This window comes from Ambystoma mexicanum, chromosome 4q (genome assembly GCF_040938575.1).
Source record: "Ambystoma mexicanum isolate Mex_15411 chromosome 4q, UKY_AmexF1_1, whole genome shotgun sequence".
In the NCBI taxonomy this organism is placed as follows: domain Eukaryota; kingdom Metazoa; phylum Chordata; class Amphibia; order Caudata; family Ambystomatidae; genus Ambystoma; species Ambystoma mexicanum.
The window spans coordinates 953,232,542-953,259,996 of NC_090928.1; the positions used below are offsets into that span (position 1 = coordinate 953,232,542).

The 27,455-nt window shown below is 47.7% G+C and overlaps 1 protein-coding gene across 3 annotated transcripts in view; it reads left to right on the top strand.

Moving 5' to 3' along the window:
* The window catches only part of SERTAD4 (SERTA domain containing 4), a 54,058-nt gene extending 26,944 nt beyond the window's left edge, over nt 1-27,114 (top strand). For 2 of the 3 annotated variants that reach the window (XM_069608512.1, XM_069608513.1), the window contains exon 4: nt 18,130-27,114. In XM_069608512.1, the coding sequence (XP_069464613.1) occupies nt 18,130-18,861 (732 nt within the window). In that variant the 3' untranslated portion in view covers nt 18,862-27,114. The remainder of the gene's footprint in view (nt 1-18,129) is intronic. The other variant, XR_011268196.1, reaches the window with a different exon arrangement.
* The last annotated feature ends 341 nt before the right edge of the window (nt 27,115-27,455 follow it).

Here is a 27,455-nt window from a genome sequence, read left to right on the forward strand (position 1 = left end):
AATGTTCTGCATGGCAATGGAGCAAAAATAAGGCAAGCTATCTCCTGGAATTCTTTCTTTTTCATTAATATGGCCATTTTATATACCGGTTCCAGGGGATTTACACAACATGCTTTGCTTCATGCTGGTGGAGAACATTCATCTGTGACCTAGTGGAACCTTCTCACGGTCCTCTAGAGGATTATTCTGCACTACACACCAGCAGCAGATGATCTAGCTGTAGACTAGAGATGACTACATATAGAGAGGGAGGTGTGCGGGACCAAAGATGAAGCAAGCATTGGGTAAGCCAGCACTTTGGGCTTTTGTGTAGATATGGGAAGGTCACTTGCCAGGCATTGCCTTAGTTGTATTAAATGCCCATTGATGGTTGCAGGTGCAAACGGGTGCTAGTACCTGGGCATCGCATAGAAGTGCCTGGCAAATGCCTAAAACGTTTACACAAGCCAAAACTGTTCGCTTTGCCAATGCTTGTTTTTACCATGAATTCCTGTGACGGACACGCATAATGCTAATACATCGAGTGGCTGAGGGCAGACCTCGTCAAGACATTTTAATTATGCCATTAGCAGTTTACAGTTCCAATTAAGTCATTAACTCTCAGAAAACTGCGTTGAAGAAACACTGGCAGGCACTTCGAGTGCAGAGTTTGATGGCAAGGCTTGATTAAAGCTAGCTCAAAGGATTCCCATGATGTGTTGTTTTGGGCGGGGAGGTGCAGGAACTGGGTGGGAATGGCCGTAGGGATTAGCATAGCCATGGGCTGTCAATGGGAAGCAAATAACTAAACAACAGCTACAAGCTTTGTGTCCTCCTCCTGCGCCATTCCTCCCTATCTGTACTCTAATGCAATAGTTCTGGGGAATGCTGCATGGGCATCCCACAAGCGAGGCAGGGTAACTGCTGTTACCATCGGCAGCTGGGAGAGGGGCAGCCGCAACCTCCCCGTGCATGCTCCTCTCCTCCCCCCAGCTACGGAGACACACCGTCTCGGCAGCACAAAGCCACGGAAGGGTAAGGTGTGAACAGTCATCTCGCCCTTCCTCCAAACAGCAAGGTGCTAAGCGCCATAAGGAAAACAACCGTCAGGCAGGGCCCAGGTTCAAAAGATCTGCCCCCACCAGGGGGTCAGACAGTCGGCTATCCGACCCGGGGGCTGCGACAACAGCAGCGCCCACCACATACACAACAAAGACCCAGGGCCTCCCTGGGTCCTATAAATGAGAGCAGCATGCTCAGAGTAAACACAATCTGTTTGTGGACCCTGAACGGGGACCCAAGCAAACAGGAGGTTCACTGTTTACTCAGTGTCTTCCAAATCTTCTTGCTTCTTTACCACAGAACCCGCCCACCCTACAAAAAGGGGAGAACAAAAAGAAGTACAAGGCACTGTACGGTGCCCACAACAAGTCGTGGGACACAAGAAGGCGGCACGGGTCCGATGGGGTAACCTCAGGACCCGGTGCTCAAAAGTATGATACATCATGATATGTGATATCGTTATTGCCATAACTCATATCCGTACAATAAAATCCTACGCCCTTTTATTGCCAACACTTGATACAAGTTGTGAGCCTATCATTATGGGAGAGGGTTTGGGGTTCGGCCATTACTAATGCATGCATATGGGTTCAGCAGTTATGGCTTATAGGTGGCGCTAAAACTAAAAATGAGAAAAAAACACCATCAGAACAGTAGAGCAATCTTGGAAGTCAGAGTACGGGCGTCGGGCAGAGGGGGCGAGCGCAATTCTAAAGGGCAGTCTGTGTTAGTTAAGAGGACTGTAGTTTACAACTGCCTCATAGTTCGGTGATCCACCATGCAGTGAATTGAAGCATGGAGAAAGGCCACCTTTTTATCTTTCTCTATATTTGTCAGTGGCAAGAATGCTGTTCCATCGTGCAAAGCATTCTTTCAAATGCTCCACACATTTTGGTCTCATAACCATCTTGGAATTTTTAGAGGAGATTGCTTGAAGCATTGTCTGGACATAAGCAGTCTTGCGTTACAAGTCATGTATGGGAAGAGTTGTTAGGCCGAGGGAAATCTTTGCAAGCGTTTACACGTGGAGCCTGATTCCTGAAGAAGCACGCCTCGAACCTTCAAATGAAATCCCAATGTGTGCGTTGACTATTCCATTTCAACTACTTTTATGATAGTAGTACCAACTTCGCTGCAACCTGCCGAAGTTGGTACATTTTCCAGCCCTTTTAGATTTTGATAATACAGGCAAAACGGCTTTGCACTCTGAAAAGGAGTAATGATTTTCTTAGCATGGCAAAGTGAGACTGCGGTTTTGGACGTTTTCTCTAAACTGCTGCGTGTCTCAGTGCATTCCAAACACATGACGTCTCTGGGCAGATAACTGATTCATTAGCACACCCCTCGAGGGCAAGTTGAACCAACTCAGCTGGCGCTGTGTGGGGACATCACGTGATCGCGGGAGCGTGTTCTCGCGAGATCTCGCGAGACGGGATCTCGCGAGCCCACGCTCCGCGGGAAAACGTTCCCGCTTGACAGTTGGCGCCCTGCCAGCCGAAGCGGTCGTGCAGGAGCTCTACTCCTGACTACATGAGAAGGAGAGTGAGTTACAGAACTCTCACCACAGCTCCTAGGGCATAACACCACAGCCACTGGAGGCTTCATGGGGGCCCTAGGAGTCTACAGCGTGCCACCGGTGAGCACAATCCATCCACAGTGAAGCAACTGGGGAAGCACAGGACTTGGTCGCATTGAACAGTGAGTAAGCGCCCCGCGCCACCAGGCCGCTTTAGAACCTCTCCACTTGTTGCCAGTCAATAAAGACTGTTAGAAACCCTACAGCGTCCTGTCATCCATTTAGGCCACAACATAACTGGCGACGAGGATACCTGAAGTCCCACGGACCCACCATGCAAGGCGCCACACCACCCCCTGCGTTTCTCCCCTTGCCAGGGACACCGGCGATTCCGTGGATGCAATGGGAACCCCTTTTTTCCACCTACTTGGAAGCGGTGGGCGGCACGCGATATGCCCCCATCAGGAAGAGGGCGATGCTGTTGAATGCGCTAGGGGTTGAAGGTCAGCGTATCTTTGCCGGCCTTAAAGAAATACCGGCGGCCGTCGATGACGTCGAAGACGACGACGTTTACAAAGAAGCCACTCGTCGTATCATGAAGAGGTTCACCAACAAGGAGAACATTGTACTGCACAGGTTGAGACTCTACACTCGCAAACAGGAAGGGAGCGAACCCGTGGATGACTACATCACCAGGATGAGGGAACTCGCTTCTCTTTGCGCCTTCGGAGAAAATGCAGAACAGGTCATCTGCGACATGCTCGTTGTCCACACCAACTCTAGGAAAGTACAGGACAAGCTCATCCAAGAAAAGGAGGTCACCCTCGATAAAGCCATCCAGATTGCCAGGGCGGAGGAAGAAACCTCCAGCAGACGCAAGGAGGCGGGAAGTCACCTGCCCGTGCCCGAAATGGCGGCGCTACAATGGAGAGGTCGCAGAGACAAGCAATCCCGCGACGGCCCCAAAGACAAAAGTCCCAGGAAAAAGGAGGCATCGAAATGCTACAGATGCGCCAGCCTCAAGCACATGGCGAACGACCGCGACTGTCCCGCCAGGAATAAGGAGTGCTCCAAGTGCGGACGCATTGGCCACGTGGCTCCAGCATGCATGTGGCGGGAGAAAACTGTGTCCCGTGTCGACGGTGACTACACCTCAACCGATGAGGATGAACTGGAGGACAGACCCATGGTTGTCATGGTCAATGCCCCCCATGCCAGAAGAGAAAAGCCCCACTGCACCATTAAAGTGGACGGCATGGAAACGCGCGTCATGGCTGATTCGGGATCCGACCTCACCATTCTGCCCATCAACACGTACAAGGAGATGATGGGACGAGAAAAAGTGGAGATTAGATCAACCAGGCAAAAACCCACCGTGTTTGGAGGGGCAACGGTCGAACTGTTGGGCTACATCAAGGCCCGCATCGATTTCAAGGGGAGGTCTACCACCACCAAAGTGTATTTTTCTCCCAAAGGTCCAGCCGTGCTGGGGTGGGATGACCAACACAAACTCAGCTTGAAACTAGATCCCAGCACTCTGGAACAGGTGCTCATGATCTTGTCAGGAGCAGCGCAAAACTACAAGGAGATCTTTCCAAGCCTGTTTTCCGGGAAACCGGGAAAAGTGAAAAACTTCGTCCACAAAATTCGGCTGAAACCCAACGCCACTCCAGTCAAGCACAAAGTAAGGGCAGTACCTGCCACCGCAAGACCAGCTTTGGACGCCCACCTGAGGAAGATGGTCGAAGAAGGAACCATTGAAACCGTGGAATTCTCGGAGTGGCTGAGTCCGGTAGTACTAGTAAAGAAAAAGTCCAGCAACGACCTCAGGATCTGTATCGACCTGAGAAGCCTGAACTTGGAGGTGATCACGGATAGCTTCCCACTCCCCAGCATCAATGAGATCGTCCTCATGATGAAAGAGGCGGCCATTTTCTCGAAGCTGGACATGCGTGATGCCTATCACCAGATTCCCCTACACAAGTCCTCCCGCCCCCTGACGTCGTTCATCACTCCTTTTGGCACCTTCCAATACACCCGCATGCCTTTCGGGTTATCATCCGCAGCATCCGCATTCCAGAGGATGATGAACTCCCTACTGAAAGGCCTCACCAATGTCTCATTCTTCCAAGACGACATTCTGGTATACGCCAAGGACAACGAGACCCATGACAAGGCACTCAAGTCAGTCCTAAGCAGACTTCAGGAGGAAGGCATTCACCTACGCCATGAAAAGTGTGTCTTCGGGGTGAACAAAGTAGAGTATCTTGGGTACTGCATCTCGAGTGATGGGGTAAGCCCCAAGAGGAACCTCATGGAGGCCATTACTGAGGCACCGGCGCCGATGTCCAAAGAGGAACTACGCTCATTCTTAGGCCTAGCTGAGTACTATGCCAAATTCGTCCCCAGGTTCTCTGAGACCACGTCTCCCATGAGGGAGCTTCTGAAGAAGGGGGCAGCGTACTCTTGGGGCCCAGAACAAGATGAGGCTTTCGGCGAAATCAAGAATAGGATTCTACACGCGCCGTGCCTTAAACCATACAACCCTGAATGGGACACATACATCACCACTGACGCCAGCGCATACGGCCTAGGGGCCACCTTGACCCAGAAAAAGGGCGACACGGAGAACATTGTGGCGTTTGCATCCAAGGCATTATCCTCATCCGAGAAGAATTACTCTACGGTAGAGAAAGAGATGTTGGCATGCGCTTGGGCCGTCGACTACTTCAGATCATACGTATGGGGGACAAGATTCAAGCTGATCACCGATCACAAGCCCCTAATTCACATGCTGAGCCCGGGCGGCACCAAGACGGCCACCCCCAGACTGGCCAGGATCGCCGCGAAGCTCCAAGAATATACCTATGAGATACAACACATTGCGGGCTGGAAAAACGCACAAGCGGACTGCATGTCCAGGCTCCTCAAACAAAGCGCCCCCGGCACCACATTCCTGGAAGACGAATGTGTCGTTGCGTCCATCGGCGAGCTGAGGAACGTCGAGTACATGGAAATGAGCGAGTGCCACTGGCAGGAAGAGTTCGAGCAGGACTACGCTCTAAGGCACGTAAGCACCTGGGTTCGAAATGGATGGCCCAACGAGAGAGCGATCCCCGAAGGCCTTCGTCCCTACTGGAAGGTGAACGAGGAAATCACCGCCATGAACGGTCTCATTCTCAGAGGTGATCAAATCATCCCACCCAGCGGAATCCGCAAAGTCATACTGTGCAGAGCACACTCGGGCCATTTAGGGTGCAACATGACCAGAAGAAGGATACGCGACGCATACTGGTGGCCAGGTATGGACCAGGACGTTCGGCAGATGGTCGATAGGTGCCACGAATGCTCCAACAGCGACAAGCGCCTAGCCGTGAGGCAAGCCCCCATGCTGCCCACCGAAGTCCCCAAAGGGGTGTGGCGAAAACTGGGGCTGGATTTCATAGGGCCGCTGGACAACATGCCCCCAGAGCACAGATACGGGATAGTCTTGGTTGACTATTTTTCCAAATGGGTGGAAGCTGACTTCACCCCGGACATCACCACGGGAACAGTCATTGAAACACTCACCGCCATATTCCAGCGGGAGGGCCTGCCCGAAGAACTCGTCACGGACAACGGAGTCCAACTAGTCTCCAGAGAAATGGAAACATTTCTCAAGCTCAACAACATCAAACAGCGAAAAGCAAGCCTATATCACCCACAGGCAAATGGCCTAGTCGAGCGGGCCAACCGCTTCATCAAAGGGGCGCTGCAACTGGCTCACGCCTCGGGCCTAGACCCATACAAGACGGTCAAAGAAGCCGTAGCAGCCCACCGTCTCACCCCCAATGCCGTCACAGGTGTTTCACCGTTCCATCTGCTGAGGGGGAGAAGGGCGGCATCCTCACTGGTACCACCATGGCTTCAGCAAGTGAGGGCCGACGAAGACGTTGACATGGTTGACGTAACGTGCCGCATGCAGCGCAACAAAGAAGCAATGAAAGCACAGGGGGATTTGCGCCGAGCCGCTCGACACACACAAGTCAACAAAGGGGATCTGGTGAAGATACGACTTCCCCACAAGGACACCTCCACAGGTTCCAGATACAGCAGTCCCATAGAACTCATGGAGAGAGGGACAAACCACATCTGCACCAGCGATGGCAGGAGATGGAATCTAGAGAGGGTAGCCATGTACCGCAGGAAAGAAGACACTGTACACTCGCCAGGAGACACTGGAGGAGATCAAGTCTGCCAAGAGCCATACGAGAACGATCACCTCCCAAGTGGAGACATCGTAGAGCCGCACCATCACAACAACTTCGCAAGCTCCCTTCCCCCAACTACACCCAGGGGATCACAGCAAGGAGCTGGACAAAGAGAACCCGAATCACCAGCACCCTCCCAAGGACACTTCATCGATCCCGCTCCATACCCGGATCCTGGCAGGCCCCAGAGAGAGAGAAGGAAACCCAGGAAATATGCGGACTTCATCATGGAGTGACCTCCCATTCTTTTTTCCAGCAGAGGAGGTGTGTGGGGACATCACGTGATCGCGGGAGCGTGTTCTCGCGAGATCTCGCGAGACGGGATCTCGCGAGCCCACGCTCCGCGGGAAAACGTTCCCGCTTGACAGTTGGCGCCCTGCCAGCCGAAGCGGTCGTGCAGGAGCGCTGCTCCTGACTACATGAGAAGGAGAGTGAGTTACAGAACTCTCACCACAGCTCCTAGGGCATAACACCACAGCCACTGGAGGCTTCATGGGGGCCCTAGGAGTTTACAGCGTGCCACCGGTGAGCACAACCCATCCACAGTGAAGCAACTGGGGAAGCACAGGACTTGGTCGCATTGAACAGTGAGTAAGCGCCCCGCGCCACCAGGCCGCTTTAGAACCTCTCCACTTGTTGCCAGTCAATAAAGACTGTTAGAAACCCTACAGCGTCCTGTCATCCATTTAGGCCACAACACGCTGCTCAGTTTTTGCTAGAATGGCTTTTGGAGGGGGTGAATGCGACAGAGTCACGTGGGCGCAACGGCTCTGTGGGCGGGCCGGAGCTCGTCAGAGCGCGCCAGGCACCTATCCGAAGCACCTATCCGTATTTCTACGGCGGCAGCATACCCCGCCACCTCCACTCCTGCAGGCTGCGTATTCAGTACAGGTACAGGAGGCCAAGGTTGTTAATGGGGGGCACAGGGGAATATTGAGAAACCTCACAGTGAATACCACAGAAGGTTGCTGATTGGACGCTGACAATCCGCTGCTTATGATAAGCCTAGTCGACAGAGTGCCTATCTAGGGAACACAGGGAATAGTGATGACCCTCAGCAGCCACTGTTGGGTCATTGTTTCGTTGCCACCACTATATAATTCAGTGGGTACTGCCCCTGCCATGCTGCAAGTATAAAAAACAATAGTTTCTATTTGAAAAAGCAAAAAGGGGAGGAGCAGGTAAACTGACAAAGAAACGGGCACTCTGCACTGATCTTCCTTCTAAGAGGGACGGTTGTGCTGTGCTTTCTTCCTACCTTGTCTTCTCTGCATGCACGGTGACGCCATACGAGTTCTGAGTGTAGGATGTGGTGCAAGTGCTGACTGCTGAGTGTTCTATGTATGACATTCGGATAGCGGCTGGCTGAGCGAGTTGGTGTGCATGAAGATGTCCTTAGTTTATCCAAGTGTTGTGTCCTGTGTATCTTTGGGGGGTAAGCTATCCTGATGCTGAAACTAAATAAGAACTCTTCCCTTCTATACATCCGACTTCTGCTCATCTTGTGTAGGACACAACACAACAGGGACTAAGGACTAACCTATCATATCACTGAAATGTGATGTGATAGTTTATTTATAACTCGTTTCATACCCAGACGTTTCTAAGCGTGTTCCCTGGGGATCGAACCAGGGTTGCTCTGTGTCGTCTTGCTTCCAAGGCGAGCACGTTGCCCCTTAGCTATCGTGCCGAGATGTGCATTCAAGGCACTAGCCAATGGCTTATGGAAAGCCGGGTGGTATTTATTGAGCCGTTCTTTCCAGTGACACAGCCAGTGTATGCCTCAGCTACTGCTTGCCTTAGTTTCTGTTATAAGTCAACTCCCTGAATTCCATGATCACAGGATCGGACAGTTTACCCCACTTTTACCCTTACAACAGGCTTACAACATGCGTACCAATAGGCTCCATGTCTTGTCTTAGAAAATATTTCTCATGGAACCGTATAAAAGAATGGGACAAGACCTCATGCCTATCGGGGCAGAGGAATGCCTGGAAGTGGAGTCCTACCAGCCCCATCCAGCACACACTTACTCTATGGTCACAGAAGATGTCTAACTTGCTTTTCCAGTCCCAGTTCCCCATGGGAAAGAGATGTCTGATCTTCATCTTAAAGTCAAGAATTAGGTTCAGCATATTAGTTGTATCCCTAGGATGTAATGAGGGTGCAGCACTCATCCTACCTAACTCCACCCATGAATGAGGCTTCTTGCGGCGTCTTGTGGAGCAACCTAAAGCCTGCAGCACTTTGTTGTGCCATTGGTGATGGACAGCTGGTATAGCCCCTACAATCTGTCATTTATTATTGGACTAGCCATCGTGTGTGCCTCACTGAGCCCCAGATCAGCCCCGGCCCTCTGCCAGCATGCACTGGCCAAGACACCTGTCCAGGAGGGGAGACAAGGGTGCATTACAGACCAAGACGTGGATATTGCGTTGTCAGAATGTCGCAATAGTTCATACAATGACGTTAAATATATGCAATGGCGACCTTGATCTCTAGAACACAGCTGTCTATTGCAGAGCAGAGAGGTTGCAGTGGAAAGTCAAGACCAAAAAAGAAAGTGTACTCATTTCAGACATGAAATCTCACCTTAAGAGCCACAGCGTTGATCAGTTGACAAACCGCACAATATGGGCATTTATTGGGTCAGTGATACATATAGTGTCCTAAAGTAAATTATTTTACTGCTTACCTCGTAGGGTGTCCAATATTTAGTTAGAAAGAACCTCATATATGTCTCATTAAAAATACCATATTTACCATATGAGTAACTATTATTTAAGCAGTAATTCTGCGTTCAGTGGGCTTCACCTGCCGGTAACGGCCCAGGGTCCAAGTTAACGCTGGGTTCCAGTGCTGTTGCTGAGTCGGTGAAGCCAGCAGAATGCAGGATTATTGCTATTAGCACCCAGAGGCAAACCCTCAATGTGCTAATAGCAATTGAAAAAAACACGCCCGCGCTGCTTCGTTTGCAGCAGCGGCTGGGGAGAGCCAGGGTTGCCATGGAAATGGAAGGCGGGCTCCGCTCAGAGCCTCTCTTCCATTTCCATGGCTTACCAGGAAGCCAAGTTGACAGATCACAGTGGGCTGAGGAACCGAGAACAGGAGCCCAGTTAAGGTAAGTTGGGTGGGGTGGGGGGCATTGAGCTGGATTCGGGGGCGGGAGGCAAGCAAGGAGGGAAAACAGTAGCGCTGATGGAGGGCGGCTGCGCAGAGCACTCAGGTTGCTCTGAACACGAGCTTGCATCAGTAGATTCAGCACAGGTTTGTATTGTAGTTGTCATTTTTATAGCACCTTTTACCATTATTATAGTCTCAATGTGCAGGTGGTGGGAACGCCCCTGGGGACCGAAGTCCAGAGTGTTGGAGATCATGCAGTAGGATTAGAATGCGTGTGTGCATCTGGCCACGATAAGCCTTAGCAAAGCTGGCCAGGATTTGGTAGAAAAGCAACCCACAATGTCAGGCATGTGGATAGGTGCTGAGAGGGGTCAGGAGATGGCGTGAGTGTTAGAGACTTACTTTGTGTCCAGCTGGCCTGAATTTTTCATAGGTCTTCGCTGCGTACTGATGTCAGAGTTGTTGTGGCATAGTCTGGTGTATGTAGGCGGAAACAATTATGTGACCAGTGAGACTAAATTTATCGTAGTCGTTGCTGTGTTCTGATGTGTGCAGGTAGCCATGCCTACGGCCATTGTCCACCGGTGTGGTGCGTGTATACGTACCTACAAAGCTCGGATGGAGATTTGTTGTATGTGCACCCGATCAGGTAGTGTTATCCTCTGTCGATTCTTGCAGCTGTGACAAATGTTTAGCTACAGGCTATGTTTCACAAATTGCGACCAGTAGAGCACTGACTATACTTTCAAGCTCTTCCAGGCGGAGAGCATGGAGAAATCTTTACAGATTGTGTTTGCAGGTGGGGGGATCTCCACACAGAACTGTGTCTAGTGGTAGGGGCCAGTATTCTGCCAATTGTTCAAACTAACTGCTTTCCTCCTATGTCTATTGTAAGGTTACCTTTATTAATTGATTTGTGTGACATTTGACCAGAGTACAGTTGATGCATGTTAAGATGATCTGATAATAATTGTGGTACCATTTAGAACTTTATATATTTGCCATTGTAGATTAACTGAGCACAAAGTGAGTTGTTGTGATATTGTACATAACCTTGAACCTTAATTATATAAAGACTGTGTTTTAACTAATACAGTGTGCAGACATTCCTTCGTGGGTGTTTGGGGACTACACTTTAGTTAAGAACCAGCCTGCATCACCTCCTGAGAAGCTAGGCCTTGATTGCTCGTCCTTTGCTACCAACAATAGAGAATATTGGCTGGGGTAATCTGTGCCTCTCCTCTACCATACAGAGAGCAGGAGTACTGACACCCCCTCCAGTCTTTACAGGGACACCTTTTGTGATGGACGAGGGGCAGAGCAAAAAGGTGGAAAGAAAATGATTTGTGAGCGATTAGAAATGAATCACGAAATCCAATTGAGGGCACAATCTTTGATGCCTAGGGCGAGGAGCCTGTTCCTGAGTGTTGTGTGGTCCATGTTGTCAAAGGCTGCGGAAAGATCGAGGCGCATGAGTGCAGCGCATCCTTCTGAATCAGCAGTTAGGTCGTCCCAGAAAAACACCAGGGAGGATTCTGTTCCACATAGGGGTCAGAACCCTGATTGGACTGGGTCGAGGAGCTTATTGGTTTCTGTGAAGAGGCCAAGTTGCTTTTATGCAGCGCAGTCTGTTAGTTTAGCAAGGAAGTGGGTGTTGGAGATTGGGTGGTAGCTCAAAGGGGAGAGTGGGTTGAGGGTGGATTTCTTGGGTAGCGGTTTGACATGAGAAGTTTTGAAGGCCTCTGGGAAGATGCCAGATGAGAAGGAATTGTTGATGATGGAGCGGGCGATGCTGCCTGCACAGGTGGTGGTAAGGATCATTTTTGGAAGAGAGGGTAGGCAAAGGTCCCCTGGGTAGCCTGAGGTTCTGCTAACTGGTAGTAGGTTGGAGAAATCGGCCTGGGAAAAAGATGTGAACAACGATAGGGCTGGTAGGAAGGGCGGGGAAAGGGTTTGGTTTGAGGGAGGGCAGGAGGTAGAGGGAGTGATCTGAGCTAATTTCACAGTGATTGTGCAATGTCTTTCAAATGCAATGTTATGAAAGTGGTTGGATAGTTCATTGCAGCACACTTGTGTGTTAGGGGAAGGGGGGGGTAAGACAGTTAGGGGACCCCTACGATTTTGTGGAGATCCCTGCATGGATTGTTGAGTGGGAGATTCAGTTTCCTTAGTGTTTTATTTTGGGCATTCTTGATTTCAGGTAGGAAAGCACTGTTTAGTCTTGTGAAGGCCATTTTGTTTTGAGGAGTATGGTTGATCCTCCAAGTTCGCTCTAGGTGATGCTTGATGGTTTTGAGCGCTTGGAGAGAAAGGGGTGTACCACTTGGGGTGTGGGCTTGATCATTTGGAGGGGCAACGGGTAGGTGTGAGGGGTCTCAGAGCCTTGGAGAGCCATTGGTCAAGAGGTCAATTGAGGGGTGTCCTTCCTTGTGACAGAAATCGGGAAGTTTAAGTAGTAGAGAATTGGCCAGATCTGGGTTGATGATGGTTTTATTCCAAAGGGAGAGGGTGACAGGGTGGTTGAGGAGATGTTTGCTGGAAGTGGTGTGGAGGGTGAGTGGTGCCAAAGCGACAAGAGTATAGCGTGGTGATTAGTCCAGATGAGAGGGCAAGGCAAGAGTGGGGAGACTAGGTCAGAATAGTGCGCCAAGGGTGTGCCCTGCAATGTGAATAGGGTGGGTTATCAATTGTGTTAGGCCAAGAGCTTCCAGATTGTCGGTGCGGGAGCGGGTCAGATGGTTGGCAGGAACATCAAACCAAATGGTAAAGTCTCCTAGCAAGTGAGCGAAGGGAGCTGGATCAGCGTGGTTGCGAGGTCGTAGTCAGGTAGCCTATTTAGGTGAAGGAAGCTGTGGGAGAAGGACGGGCTGAAGTGGAACTTTGTGAGAAGTGATTTGCATTCAGTGCTGCAAGGAAGGTTCTCTGTGAATATTACTGAAAGGTGTTGATTGTGGAGGATGGCTAGTCCCACTGCTCTGCTGGACCTGCTATGTACGAGCAGGGAGTACCCGGGTGGAAAGGCCTCGTGTGCAATGGAATTGAAGTCACTGGTGAACCTGTTGTGTTTATTTTTGGAGACCGATAGGGCGTTAATGAGTATGCAAGATAGCGTGAGAGAATTCTGCAGTATGGTGGGGTTCTGGAGTGGCATGCGGTTGGGCAGGGTTGGGGGATCGAGGATGTGGGAGGGTAGGGTGGGATGCTCAGAGGGTGGGAGGTTGCGATGGATGCTGGTCTGAGATGGCAATTTTGCAGGGGAAGTAAAAAGGGCTAGGACAGTGTTGGGAGTGGGGGAGAGCTGGGAAGAATATGGAGAGGGTACAGGAGGGGGGGACTCTAGGGAGGAGATGGGGAGAGGAATGTGTTGGTGCTGGTCTACGATGAGCAAGGCCTGTGTAATTTGTGGGGCACTTGGCGGGGCAAGGGAGTGTGGCAGAGAGTAGGAGGGTTGGTTGATGGGTCTGTGTTGGCCAGGGCAGCTCATGCTGTGCTGAGGGAGGGGAAAAGTGAGTTTAGTGTACAAGGAGGTGGGGTGGAGGGCAGAGAGGTGGAAGGAGAGAAAAGGTGCAGCAGTGCCATGGGAAGGGGAAAAAGTAGATTCAACCTGGTGGGGGGATTTATGATGCAGAAGTAGACTGTGTGTAAGGTTGGGGTACTGGAGGGGTGCGTGCCAGCCAGGTGCTCGGGCCTCCTTATTCTTGTTGATGAGCGGGGGGCTGGCGGGGAAGGTAGAGGGTGATTTAGGAAGTTTGGGGTGGGTTGTGATGAGAGCTTGGGGCTGGTGTGTACTGATGGGTTTCTGGAGAGTAGTGTGCCAGTGAGCTGCCTGAGCTGCCTTATTATTGCCGAATTGTGGGGTGCACGGGGGTGGTGCATAGAGAGGGGAGAAAGAGGGGCGTATGTGTGGGGTGGGGTGTTGTACGTCCGGGGCTGGCATGATAGTGCAAGGAGTAAGCACACCCTGACAATCTCTGAGTGCCCCTAGCAGAGAAATATACCAGGGACCAAATGCCTACACACATTCCTACTCCTTAGCACCACTGGGAGTGAAATTAACACAGTGCAAATGCTTACACGAAGCCTATCTCTGAGCACAGTGATAGACTAATTAGAATGCAACTTTGACAAAGCAGAGAACCAATTAAATTCACCTTTGGCAGTGGAATGCAAAACCACTTACGTTCAACTATGGCAGCATAATGAAAACCACTTAGATTCAACTTTGGCAGTGTAAAGAAAAAACACATAGAATCAACTTTGGCAGTGTAAAGAAAGAACGACTTATAATCAACTTTGGCAGTGTGAAGAAATAACCAGCTACCCAATAAGGCTAGATTTAAGTAGGTATAAGATATTAGGTAATAAGAGTGGTGGGGTTTTATTGGAGTACAGTAATGGCTGTACTCCCCGCCCACACCACACTTACCTTGTCAGTCATTGTAGGTTGTGTGCATCAGGTGTTCCAGGTGAACACGGAGTGGAGCTGCTTAGTGGGGAGCTGCCCTTTGCCTCTGGCCCTTGGCCAATGACGGCCCATGCAGGCTGCCCTATGGTAGCTCGTTAAGTAGGGCACTTATGGTCAACTGACCCAGGCAAAGGGACCAATCACAGGGCTAAAGGTGGGTTGGGGGATTGGGGAGGTGGTGCTGGGAAGGAGGCTGCGAGCGGGGGGGAGAGGGAAAATGGTGCATGATGCCCTAAATAGGGCCCAAAACCACAAAACCCTGCTATGAAGAAGCTAGAAAAAAGGCTGCACTTACCAACAGTAGTTGGGACATGAAGTGGAGAGCTGGAAAAGGCTTGCTATGGAGTTAGTTACTCTCCACGGATCACAGGCTCATCTGGTCACCTGACCTAGGCAAAGGGACCAATCATGGGGCTATGGGCAGGCTGAGGGAGGGGGATGCAGTGCTGGGAAGGAGGCTGTGAGCTGGAAGGGCGAGAGGGAAAACGGTGTGCGATGGCTAAAATAGGGCCTAAAACCACAAACCCCATGCTATTAGGGAGTCAGAAAAAAGGCTGCACTTACCAACAGTAGTTGGGGCAACCTGATTGACTCCTGAACACATTGACGGTGCTAATCATTTGTTTAGCGTGCGCGATACCAGCGATGGGTTGCTACTGGAGCTTTAAAGGGGTCTTAGGAAAGAGAGATGAGGGAACGATGGAGGGAGAGAGAGTGAGGGGGATAAAGGGAAAATCATGTATGATGTATGTTTGGCAAAGAGTAGGCAAGTCTACAATGCTCCCCTGTGCTTCATATGACCGGGTCTGAGCTGGAGATTCAGTGGGAGAAGGTTCCAGAGGGAGGATCAAGCCCTGTAATGAACTTGTTTGAGCTGATGCAGTGCCATCAGGCGTTTTAGTACAGCAGTGGAGCCCTGGGTCCTCAGGTTCGGGTTCTTGAATTCGTGATGTCGTTTTTTTGCTGGCGACCAATGCATTGACATAAAAGACAGGTGACGTGTTCAGTTTTCATCTGCCAGCCAAGAGCTCTGCCCTCCCCTGCTCCCTCTACCAGTCCCAGCTCCTCTGCTAGCCCCAGACCCTGGCTGTAACCCGCGGGTGAGGGGTGGGGGGTATCTCCTATATACAGCGCCCTGTTGCCTCCCAGCTGTAGTCCCGCTTTATACATTCCATATGGACCTACATCAAATGCATCTGTGCCAGCAGACTGGCATTATATAGTTAAAACAAAGGATCTCTGGGATCAAAGTCTGTTCCTCCACCCATTTTCCCGTAAGCGATGCATGAGTTATACCCACGTTATGTTGGCACAGACTGTACTTGTCGTAGATTTTATTTGGGGCCCTCTGTTCCAGGCAGAGTAGGTGCAAGGCAGATAGACACCTAAGATAACAGTCTATGGAACCAGCGGATATTTATGAGTGCGTCGACAGAAAGCATCTGCGTGGCAAGCACTTATTTTGGAAATATACTTTTCCTTTGTGTATGTTGTTGATGTCCTTGCCAGCTAAATACTCGTCTGTAAGGCCTTCAGACTCCAGCATTGGCTTTGCCTTTTTATTCACGCGACGTGGCGCTTGCACTTCGCGCGCTTCCGCGCCACTCCAGCCATTTCTGGGAATGTTGGAACAGAGTGACACTGCAAGGCTAAGTCGCCATTTTAGCATTCTGCCCTCAACAGTCTAGAAAGACCCGCCCCTGCAGCTAATAAGCTTGTGCCAATGAGTAGTCCTCCAATCCCCTGAGACATCCCGCCTATTGGACAGATCTTTCAGCCCTACCGGCAGGACTTGATCCTCTGTAGCTATTGTGGGCTGGGTGGTCTTCCTCAGCGGCACCTTTTGCTGGCTGAGCCCCCTACACACCCATCAATCCAGAAACCAGAGTTCACAGGAAAGAGACCTTTGCATTAGTATTAATTAAAGAACGGTGTCATTGCGACCAGAATTTACTTATAACCAGCAACAGAGAGCAGCGCCAGTCCTTGGCTAAGATGCCTTTACAAAAAATTCATCGTTTTATTGAATGACATATAGCAGGTGATGAAGGGGTGAGAGTGTGAACATAAGACAGGGACAGGGACTGGAGGTCAAAATAGCAATATTTTGACATGGGGAGCTGAGAACTGTATTGACATCATAACATTCTACACAGAGCGTTGTTATCTGCACTGCTTTGCACTTAGACGCCAAAGTGTGATAAGGAGCCAGTGGGGAGATCACTACATCCCCACCATGTTCCTCCAATCGACCTCCACGACCGACTATGCTAAGTATCGACCTGCTGAGCTTTCCCTCTAAAATGTGGAAAAACCTTCCATATGAACTGAGAGAGCAAGACCATTGTCGTTCAGGAAAGCCCTCCCCGAAATCTTCCCTCAGCCCAAAGCTTGCCAAGAGCTCCTCGAGGCCGCAGTAAACGATTTGTGAGGCTATGGAATGTGACCCTCTAGCCTAGCTTTGAAAGATGAGGCTCTCCTTTACACCATCTACCTAGATCTGTTCCTCCCTCCAGGGCGCATAGCCGGACCTCTCATCCCCTCCCTTTTCACCTGGTGATCTGAAGTGGTTTCATGACGCTGCAAGGAAACACTTCATATATCACCAACACATGGCAAATGCCCTAGAACCAGTGCTTTAAGTGGGAGGAAGAATTGAGGTGGTGCTCAGTTTTCCCTGGGACTTGCAGTACAGAAATGGGATATATATATATTTTTTTAATTTATTTTGTTGGTTTCGAAAAACCTTTAAAAAAAAAATGTCTTTCCCGGTTACATCACATGTCATAATACAATCCCACACCCTTACGCATTAAGTTCCTTTGTTATGTCAGCCGCCCTCATAGGTCTACTAAGGCTGTGTTGATTGCGATGCAGATGTGGGATTTGCTTCAGCTAAGCACATTTTTAAATCCTTCAAAAACGTTACCAGTCCGAACATCACTTTTCGATTTGTGCCGTTGAAATGGGATATTTCACCTTTAGTTGTTTGTTGTTTTTCATCATGTTACACAGTGCAGTGGTGAAGAGTACGGACTACAAACCTAACTACTGCGGTTTGATCCCTGAGATCGGCTTTCATTCATAAATTCAAAGAGGACATCCAATGTTTCTCTTTTAGCTGGGGGGGACTGAGTCCACCCTATGAATAAAGTGGGTGGACTTTGTCCCCCCGCGTTTTACCCCCAAATTGAGCCATGTTTACCATAAAAGGCATCACCATATTTATGCAGTTCATTTTACCGCATTACATAGTATGTTTTCCACAGTATTTAATGCATTTTGATATGTATATTTCTCACCTGATCCAATAAACTATCCTTTTCCCTCTTTCCACCACTCCCAGAATATGTGTGAAGTACCCTAAAGTATCAGTCTGCAATCTGTGGCCCTCCACATGTTTTGAACTTCAACTACCATGATCCCTCCTCACCTTTGACTACACTGGTTAGGGCTGGTCGAAGGTGCAGTTATGACAGCCATGTTCCTATGCATTACAACCAACTTTGAATAAGTCATGAACATCCTCAAATAAAACTCTCAAACACTCTTGCAAAATGAACCCATGGTGACATTTGTGGAATGGTATTGCAACAATATTTTGTAACAGGAAATGTGCTCAGCAACCCTCTTTCTAAAGCATGCGAGAAGAGGTCCTTAGTGATTTGAATTTTTCATCACACACACTTAACCATTGCTTTAACACATTCTCTCCTCTTCTCTTTTTTTTATAGACAATTTCAGTGTTCGAAGAGCGAGCCCACATTCTTTACATGTCGCTGGAAAAACTGAAATTCATTGATGACCCAGAAGTGTTCCTGCGACGGTCTGTCCTCATTAACAACCTGATGAAGCGGATCCATGGAGAAATAATCATGCAAAATAACTGGTGCTTTTCCCCCTGTGCACTTGGTGGCGCCTCTCCGCAAGAGTGGCTCCTTACTCAAGACTGTCCCTACAAGAAACGTCTCCGGACTGCAAGGGAAGAGTGCAACAGCTTGCACACCTGCTGCGTGTACCAGGACGGTGGGCGGCACCCCGTGAGCCCACACTTTGCTGGCGGTTCTGGCGGAGCACACGTTCCCACCGCCACCCCATCCAGCTCATCGTCTTTACCAAGCTGCTCCCACCAGGAGGATTACGGCATGAGAGACGCCAGCACGTACCACAGCAGCCACCAGATGCTGCCCCCCGACGAAGTCTTTGTCGCCAGTGCCAGATCCCACCGCAGTCTGGAGAAGGCCAAGTCAAACGATGACAGTGTCATGGATGGAGATGGCATTGCAATAAGCTCAGAGCCCACGATCGGGGACCCGGCACCTGAATGCAAAAGCAAATTTTATGATTATTTGGCAGCAGGAGGCATTGAGAAGCGCAACACAAATGAATGTTGGAAAAAGTCCTTGAGAAAAAGGGATTCTTTCCCAGGCAATAAACTGTGCTATGGCAAAGGAAGCAAAACATGAGTCTCCCTTCTGGAGATACATTTGAAGCATGCCCTGCCTGGTCAATTAGCTATCATGCATCTTGGGGACTGAATGGCTTTTATAGATTTGTAGAGACTCTACTATCACAGGACCCACGTTATGCATCATTGTAATGGTCCAAGACCAGATTGCGTAGACCATCTGCTAAGTCTGTAGAAGCAGGTTGCCGACAAAGCTGGAGACTTCGGATATGCACAGGATTCCTCAATGCTGATAAACATTGGGCAGCCATCTTGAAATGGACTCGGAGTCTATACCACAAGAGCCCTCATTATATGATAAGGGCTATATAATGAGTCTTTCCCAGCGGTTCCAACTGAATGTACATGTACACAATATATTTTGCACTTACTAAGCTTGTCAGGCATCAGAACACCTGCGTTTGTCCCACTCTGTGATCTAAACCCTTATGTGCTCCTTGTGTTAGCACCACCCAAAAAGTAGCCTAAACAGAAATATTTGCCCGGAAGTACATTTCCATCAGTGTAGTTTATTGCAGCAAATGCACACATTTCAGAAAGACAGATGATTTGCAAAATATGTCGTCCCCCGGACACAGTAAACCGACTGTAGAAAGGCCAAAGGGAAACCTAGGTTGTGTCTTTGTGACACCACAGCTGAGCCATAGTCCAAATATTCAGTGCCATGTTCTGCCTCGAGAATTGCGTGTTTGATATAGTGAAGAGTGGGTGGTCGGTGCTTATTGATGCGTGCTCTTATGAAGCGCTTTCATTTGAAACACTTTAAACGTTCCATATTACGTGTCACTCAATCGAAATCAACATTCTTTTCAGTATCTGCAACCTTTGGCTCTCCTGATGTTTCAACTACAACTCCCATCAACCCTAGCCATCCTAGTCAATGTTGAGGGGCCTCAGTCGGGAGTGCAGGTTGCAGCAGCCCCTTGTACATCTTGCAAGGATAACTTGTTTATTCAACCTTATGGGGCTCTGCACTTGTAAATCTCAGACTCACTTCACAGACATCGCTTAAGGGTGTGAATGCCTCGTTTGCCAATTTAAAGTGACAAGCGTCCTGGAGCTGTTCTTTCGGTTTTATTAGTGGGAAGTGAACTTGCTTAGACAAGACAAGAGAGGGTCGTCCACCTGCAGTCGCTCTGAATTAATAATATTAATATTATAACTTTTTTTTTTAATAGAGAACTTGCTACCACCGTTTTTTACTGTTTTGTAGCTCTGTAAATTCCAGGTGTTACCATTAAATAAATTAATGGTTCTCTGTGGCAAGCACTTAAACCCGATACATTTGCATTGTTGCACTTTGATACTGACTCAACACTTAGTAAACATATGCATAGATGATTTGGTGAATTCTCAAGTGTATTTGAAAGTCGCTCTATGAAGGCGGGGGGGGGGGGGATTCCAGGGTACTAATGTCCTTGTTGCTGGAATGGCATTTCTTATTTTATTTTAATTTTAAAAACGTATATATAGGGCAAAACATACAGCAATGTGGTTCAGAGCACCGGACAAAGCGGTCAAATGTATTAACACATTCATGACACATATTGTCCGACTTTCTTAACTTCTCTAGCAGCATGCTCAAATCATTTTAGGTGAAAAGTGTCTCGAAGTACCCCATTTATGAGGAGGCCAGAAAGAGACCCACAGCCAGGAGAGTTGCTAGGTCTGGAAAAGACCCGGGGCTAAGCTGATGTCGGTACTGTTGGGACTGGGGGCTAGCTAGTCTTTTGGCTGTAGCTCCTGAGATTCTATCCGGGGCTACAACCAAAAGATCAGGGGCTATAGCCCCATTAGCCCCCCCTCGCAAAGCCCCTGCCCACAGCCAATTTAGAGTCCCACAGGAATTGCTGGAATAGTCCTGGACCTTTGCGTACGCTCCTGAAGAAGGTTTTGTGCGATTGGTTGGTGTGGAGACAATGCTGCCCCCAAAACTACGGGCCACCATTTTGACTTTTCTGAAACCGCCAACTTTTAATCCCATGATCTTCCTACTCGTCAGTATTTCTTGTGGTAAAAAATTCACTCTATGTTCCAATTCTAACTATTCCGATTGCTGAATTTGCAGACGAACGTGTTATTGATTAATTTCAAAGGGAAAACAAACACTTGTTCCGATGCTACAAACCAATAATACATTTGTATTTTCTTAACTTTATTCATTTACAAAATGCGTAAACCCTAGACAAGGGCCATCCAGCGCTATAACCTGGGCCTCCTTGCAAGAATTCCAAAGTACATTGCTCTTACACATCCTCCGAAGCACATGCGGTTCATGAGGGCCAACCTCTCCACGTATTGCAGAGCTTGTTTCGGCGTTTTGTCAATTACATGATTTTGTGCGCAAAGTAGCAGGAACTATTTAAATCCAACCACATTTTTGTGCTTTGTGATCATTGTAAAAAATTGCAGGGTGGCATTCTGACGAGGTTGCATACGCCCTGATAAATTGTGGTATTTCGGTTAGGCTTCACAGTAAGTTTGACCTCAGCCCATTATCCCTCTTAGTGGAGATAGGTGGCATGTGCAATCAGTGTACTAGCGGGAGGGCTAGCTGCTGATTTTCTTGAAGCTGTGTCTGGTGAAAGCCATAATTACAACCCCCTTGCTGCGACTTAGAATTTGTTTGCATTATGGCTATTCATTCTTTCGTGCACATGTGACTTGACATGCTACCAGTGACTAGATCAGTAGAACAAAGGTCACACTTTCTATTGATTTAAATTACTTCTTAAATGGAATAAAACAAACATCCCATAGCAAGTATGAGTTCATCTTTGCCAACAGATGCATAGCCTGGCCTGGCAGGGTGACTGGCCTAAGATGCAGGGTTTCCTCCTTTGTTAAAGGGCCTCCTCATTGGTCATTGGCCCTTAAACTAGCAATATTGAAGTAGCTTTAATGATGGCATTAGGCCTCGCAATTGCAGAAATAAACACAGAAATGTGACAGGTTTTCTTATGAACATTTCATATTTGCATGGTTTTGGGCACATTTACCAACTTTCATCTTTTTCGCCACAACATGCTGTAGGTCTGTGGTAAACTCCCTTACTGCTCACCTTCCATGCAATATCCAATCTGCAATGACCACATTGGAGGTTATTTGCAAGTCATTAACGCCCGGCTATAAGATCTTTGGGTGGTCAATTGACCAATGGAAAGCCAGCTGGTCCCGCACCATTCCCCCAGCCGGGAATACAATGGCAATCAAAAACTTTGAAAGACATTTTTGAAACGTGTACAGGAGAACAATTCTGGCTCCAAACCCGAACTGTGAGGTTACTTCCTTAAAGACCTTGTGTAAACCAAAAAGTACCTTACCTTTCATGCAATAGAATTACCATACTTTCACTCGAGTGATGCTCTCGCCACCTGACCTGAAAACAAAGCTGATGCAGGGAGTGAAATGTGTCTTTTCAGTTAACTCATGTATCACCACTTAGACGGGCCGCCAGTAAATATTGTAGCAAGTCTGGTTTGTCCAACTCCAGGCCTCGAGGGCCGTAAACCTGACAGGTTTTCAGGCTATCCCTCTTTAATATTCATGAGCAAACATGTGCATACATTTAGAATCATTGTATGCAAATTTATCTCATGAAAATGAACGAGGGGTATCCTGAACATTTGACATGAATCTGGCCCTCGAGGCCCGGAGTTAGACAACCCAATCGGACTCTCCTGACTAATATTATTGCAAAATGAAACCTACTCGTATGCCCACTCTACTCCTTGTCCCTTGACCCCATATATTAGTTTGAACCTGTCATTTACTACCATAATCCACTATGCTCCAGATTCTTTTATTTTCTGCTGAGAATGTCATACTTTTCTCTGCCCACCGCAGCAATATCAATTCGGGATCTGGCTGACCTCATGTATCATTTCAGATGCTAGTCTCCCAGCCATTCAGTATATTGCATTGGGGGCCTTCTGCAGGCTCTGAGAGCCATTCAAATGGCTTATCCGAAGCCTGAGGAATCGCCAGGCTGACAGATGCTGACCATGATCAGTACTTGCAAAGGTACCGGAGTGCCCACGGTATGCTTCAAAGCATTTATTTATGAAGATCTTACTATAATAACAATTTCCATCAATCTTGTACTCAAAGTATGTTTCGCACTCACTGCTTGCTCAACAATCAAGTACCATGTTTTTAATAGGTAGATACAGCTAAAATCTGCGGGGCGCAGACTTTCAAAAGTCACAGATTTTGTAAATCGCCTGCAGATTTTGAAATGCCACCCTCTGTAACAATGAAATTTCCAACTCTGCAGAAGTATGAAAAATATTTCTTTAGATTTTCACAAAGTTTTCAGTAGATGTGGACTGTCTCCAGTAATAGGTTAAGGACCTGTCTCTCAGAAGTTTCACATCAATGTTCTAATGTCTACTACTGAAGAAGCTCCCTCAGATACATTTTTAAAACAGATATATAATAAAAATCCTCTGTTCCTGGGATCTGGATGTAATCTGTTGGGTATGAATCTTGGGGGTCTACTTAGGCTTTCTTCCTCTGGAGAGTTAAAAATATGGAGTAACAGTGAGATGGATAATCAAAGAACCTATCATGTGATTTACAGCGCTTCGGTGGTGAAGCTTATGGAAAGCACTTTATAAATAGTGAAACAATCCCCCATCCTCATCACAATAAAAATGATCGCAATTTAATTTACTAAATATGTTCTCATTTCTGTGAGCAAATATTTTGGGGTTTATGCTAAATATGCAAAACTTTAACTTTTGCCACTTCTGAGTGTCCCTGCACACTAGCAATTATTGTTTCTGAGAGCAGCATGCCAGTGTGCCTTAATGATTGACATGCCAACAATTGTGAACGAACAATTAGGTGAGAGGTTTGCCCTCCAGACTGAGGTTATGGCTCTGCTCTCAGTCAGTGCTGAATAGGGATCATGCGGGCCCCTGTCCACCTGCCTGAAACACACTACATGATGCTATGCACCTTATGTGCTTGTAGACATACATAGACGGTTCCATGTGATTTGGTCGAGGAGAATTCAGCGAATTCGATTTCAAAGAATTTGTTTTGGTTAACGATTTTGCAGACCCACAACAGGCCCCCTTCCATCCTCACCTCAATTATTACCCTTACCCACCCCCTGAATATATTTGCAGCAAAGTTTGATTAAAAAAAATAATTGAAATTGAATTCGACAAATTCTCCTGCGCAGTAATCTCTACCTATCCCTATAGACACTGTGATATAGCATTAGTTCCCTGGTGATTAAGGGTCATGGTACACAAGTGTCATTTCCCTACTGCACTAATGAAGCTAATGCACTCACTCATCCAAGAGACTAAAGACCCTTTCCACTGGGGCACACATTTTCTCTAGATCACTGAAAATGCTGAAATTCAGTTGTCAAATAAATCCAATTGTTTTCATTGCTGCTTATTGTAGTGCCAGTCGGCTATCATGTCTCGTTGTTTGAATTGGGAATACTGCATAGTGCTTGGTGACGACTTTTTGAGTACGTTGACGCCCCTCCCCATTTCAGTAGAACAAACAATCCAAATCAACTGTTTTATGAAATGGACCCTCGTTATGAGAACTGCAAGTTTGCATATGCATCTGGTCCCATCCACAATGGCAGCCCAGCACCAAAATGTCAGGCAATTCCACAATGAGCAAGATATGATATGTGATATTATAGGTTATTTATAACGTGCCTAATAACCACAGGTTTCTAAGCGCGAACCCGGGGATCGAACCTGTGGTGCTCCGTGTCCTGCTTCCAAGGCGAGCATGTTGCCCCTGAGCTATCCTCCCGAGGCCATCAGAAATACCATCCACCAACTTGTTGGGCATCACCAGTCAGGTGCGGCACAGGTGCAGTGAGGAGATGTCCCACATCTGGATTTCCGTGACTTACGTTGGGCTTGTTGTCAGTAGGGAGTTCTCATATTTTTGATGGATGTTGAAAGCTTTGGGTTTCACCCTAAGAAATTAAGGGGAATGAAGGTGCTGGGCTGCCATTGTGGGCCTGATATTCAATTGGATATTTCTTCTATGGTGTGGCACAGAGAGCTTAAACAAGATTGTAGATAGTGCTATGCGGACACTATTCAATAGCACAGGTTCTTTGGCCTTGGTCTTCTTAGTGGTGGTGCTCTCAAGTGATTAGCAAAGACTAATACATGTATTAAGAACTTAGCATTCCAATGTACCCCACGCCTGAATCTTGATAAAGTTAAGTACATTTCACTCACTTTACAGCTCTGTCATTATAATGATTTAACAATTTGGTTAGTGTTGGTAATTGACATTGGCTTACTACATTATTATCCCTGAGCCTTATGCAGCATTGGCTTCAGACTCGAGCCTGGGGTCCAAACTCTTGCCACGTTTCCTAAGAAAATGGTTGCTGTTATCAACCATCCATGCCCCGACCCGCACTCTCCAACCCGAACCACATGTTGGCTTGAAGTGCGCTCGGCCTGCTGCCATTACATACTTAATCATATGCTTTTGATGTGTGCTACACACGCCATGTTACCAGCTTCTTCTACAGACCAATCGTAGTTCGCTAAAGAGAAGGTTCACTTCTTCGTATGCTGTGCTTTCCACAGGGGTCCCCCAGTATTAGAACCTGCTTCACCTCTGTTTTATGCCCGAGACTTGTAGCCCCGCACGCCGTAGTCGGTTATGTTATGGATGTGCATGTCTAGATGACCTGCACTTGATACATTGTTGTATCTCAGATGTTCCACTCTGCCATAAATGGAGAGGCTTAGGTTCATGGTGGCTGACGCTTATGCTTTCCTGGTGCCTTACCTTTGCTGGCCTGAAATCCAACTGCACATTCAGTGCCGTTCAGTGCAGGAGGGATCTGACAAGCTGAACAAACAGGGTAGATTTTTTTTTTAACTGATTTGCGACCAACATAATGCTTTTTTTGTAACCTCGTCTTAATTTTAATGCTTGACTGATTGTGGATTTGCCATCCTTTCGATGTTGAGCGACGAAACAATGAGGAGATGTCTTTTGTAAACAAGCACTTACCGCTTAAGCATTTCTATGGCAACTGTCTCTTGCTGGCTGCTTTTTCTTCTTTCCTTTTGTATAATGAGGCGGGTGGCAGGCTTTCTCTTCTGTACTGCGCCTCACATCCCCTTTTTTTCCGCTTTTTAAGGTGAATACAAAGCATGTGTTTAATAGTCGACTTTTGTTGGTAGTTGGAAAGCCCTATGCTAAATAAACGAAGTGGCCAAACAGATACCAATCTGTCTGTAATGAATGTACAGGTCTTCAATGGAAAGGTGGCCTTTTGGAGAAGTTGGCAAAGATCCACTCGTGTGTAAGGTGCCGTGCGGTGTGCAGCTTAGCGCGCCGCGCAGTCTGTGATGCTACAATGATGAACTGTTCAGTAAAAGGGGGTATCAGTTTTTATTTGGACAATGAAGCGCCGTTGACCCATCGCTGATGTTACATGTTAAAGCAAGAGCACTACCCAGGATCGTGCAGTGAATATGTGATGGCATTCCTGGGTGCATCTTTTATTTTCACACATGCCCTCCATTTTCAGATCATTGTGGCCTCCCTTCCTCAAGCGTTGATTCTCTGTATTCATTATCAACCACGACATGGGCCTAGGACAGTGGTGTGCCTCCAGAAGCTTTCTGTGTGTTTTGGACTACGCCTCCCATGATTCCTCACTGTTGACCTGGATAGGAGTTAGTAGTCCACATCTGGAGTGACTAAGTTTGCAGAAACCAGCTTTAGGAAGTGGCCGAGCCGCCATGCCCAATCTGTAACGCCGGATGAGGCTAGTACGCATAATAGTTTTGAAGGCTTTTTGGTTTCTCACACTTCTGAGAATGTGTTGAGATGTATCTTTGATACAATTCTTGCTTCTTCTTTGGCAAAGTTAAGGATCGCTAAACAGAACCTGCGTTGACAATGCACTGAAAACCTGTATCACCGCCGACGTCTCCAAGACAGAACCTTTTGTATTATATTTGTATTACTAACGCCATCCCGATCTACTGGTCTCATTCATACAGTGTATGAGTTGGAGCACCTTTGGGCATCTTGTCCACCCAGGACCAATTTTATAAACAAATGTTGTGTTATGTCAGGCTGGTTCTAGTAGCGTCTGTTCTTTTTTTCAGTATTTGATAAACATTTGATGATTTTCACTTACGATATTAGTTGCTTGTATACCAATCTTGTTGTAGTAAAGTGTGTTTTTATTGATATGTATATATTTATTAAAATTGCCAAAAATCTTCACTGTGTGCAATGTTTTCTGTGATCCATGTTTCATGCATTGCTGGGGGTAGTTGATGGTTTGGCAGGTTTGGGCTAAATGATTTAAATGCTTCAATCATTTAAAGGTCTTTTTCGAAGATCTGGCATTGTTTAATTTTAAATTGATCTTTTTCTCCTTATTTTTTTATGATTATAACTCCGTCGTCAGAGAGTCCAACACATGTGCGGTGTACAGTGTGGTTTACTGTGCAGCTTTAGGAATCCCCATACAAATTCAATAATCCATTATGTTAACGAGCATGCAATTTATTTCAGAGTAGCACAGATGCTGCAAGCGGAAAAGTGAAATTGGAGTACAGT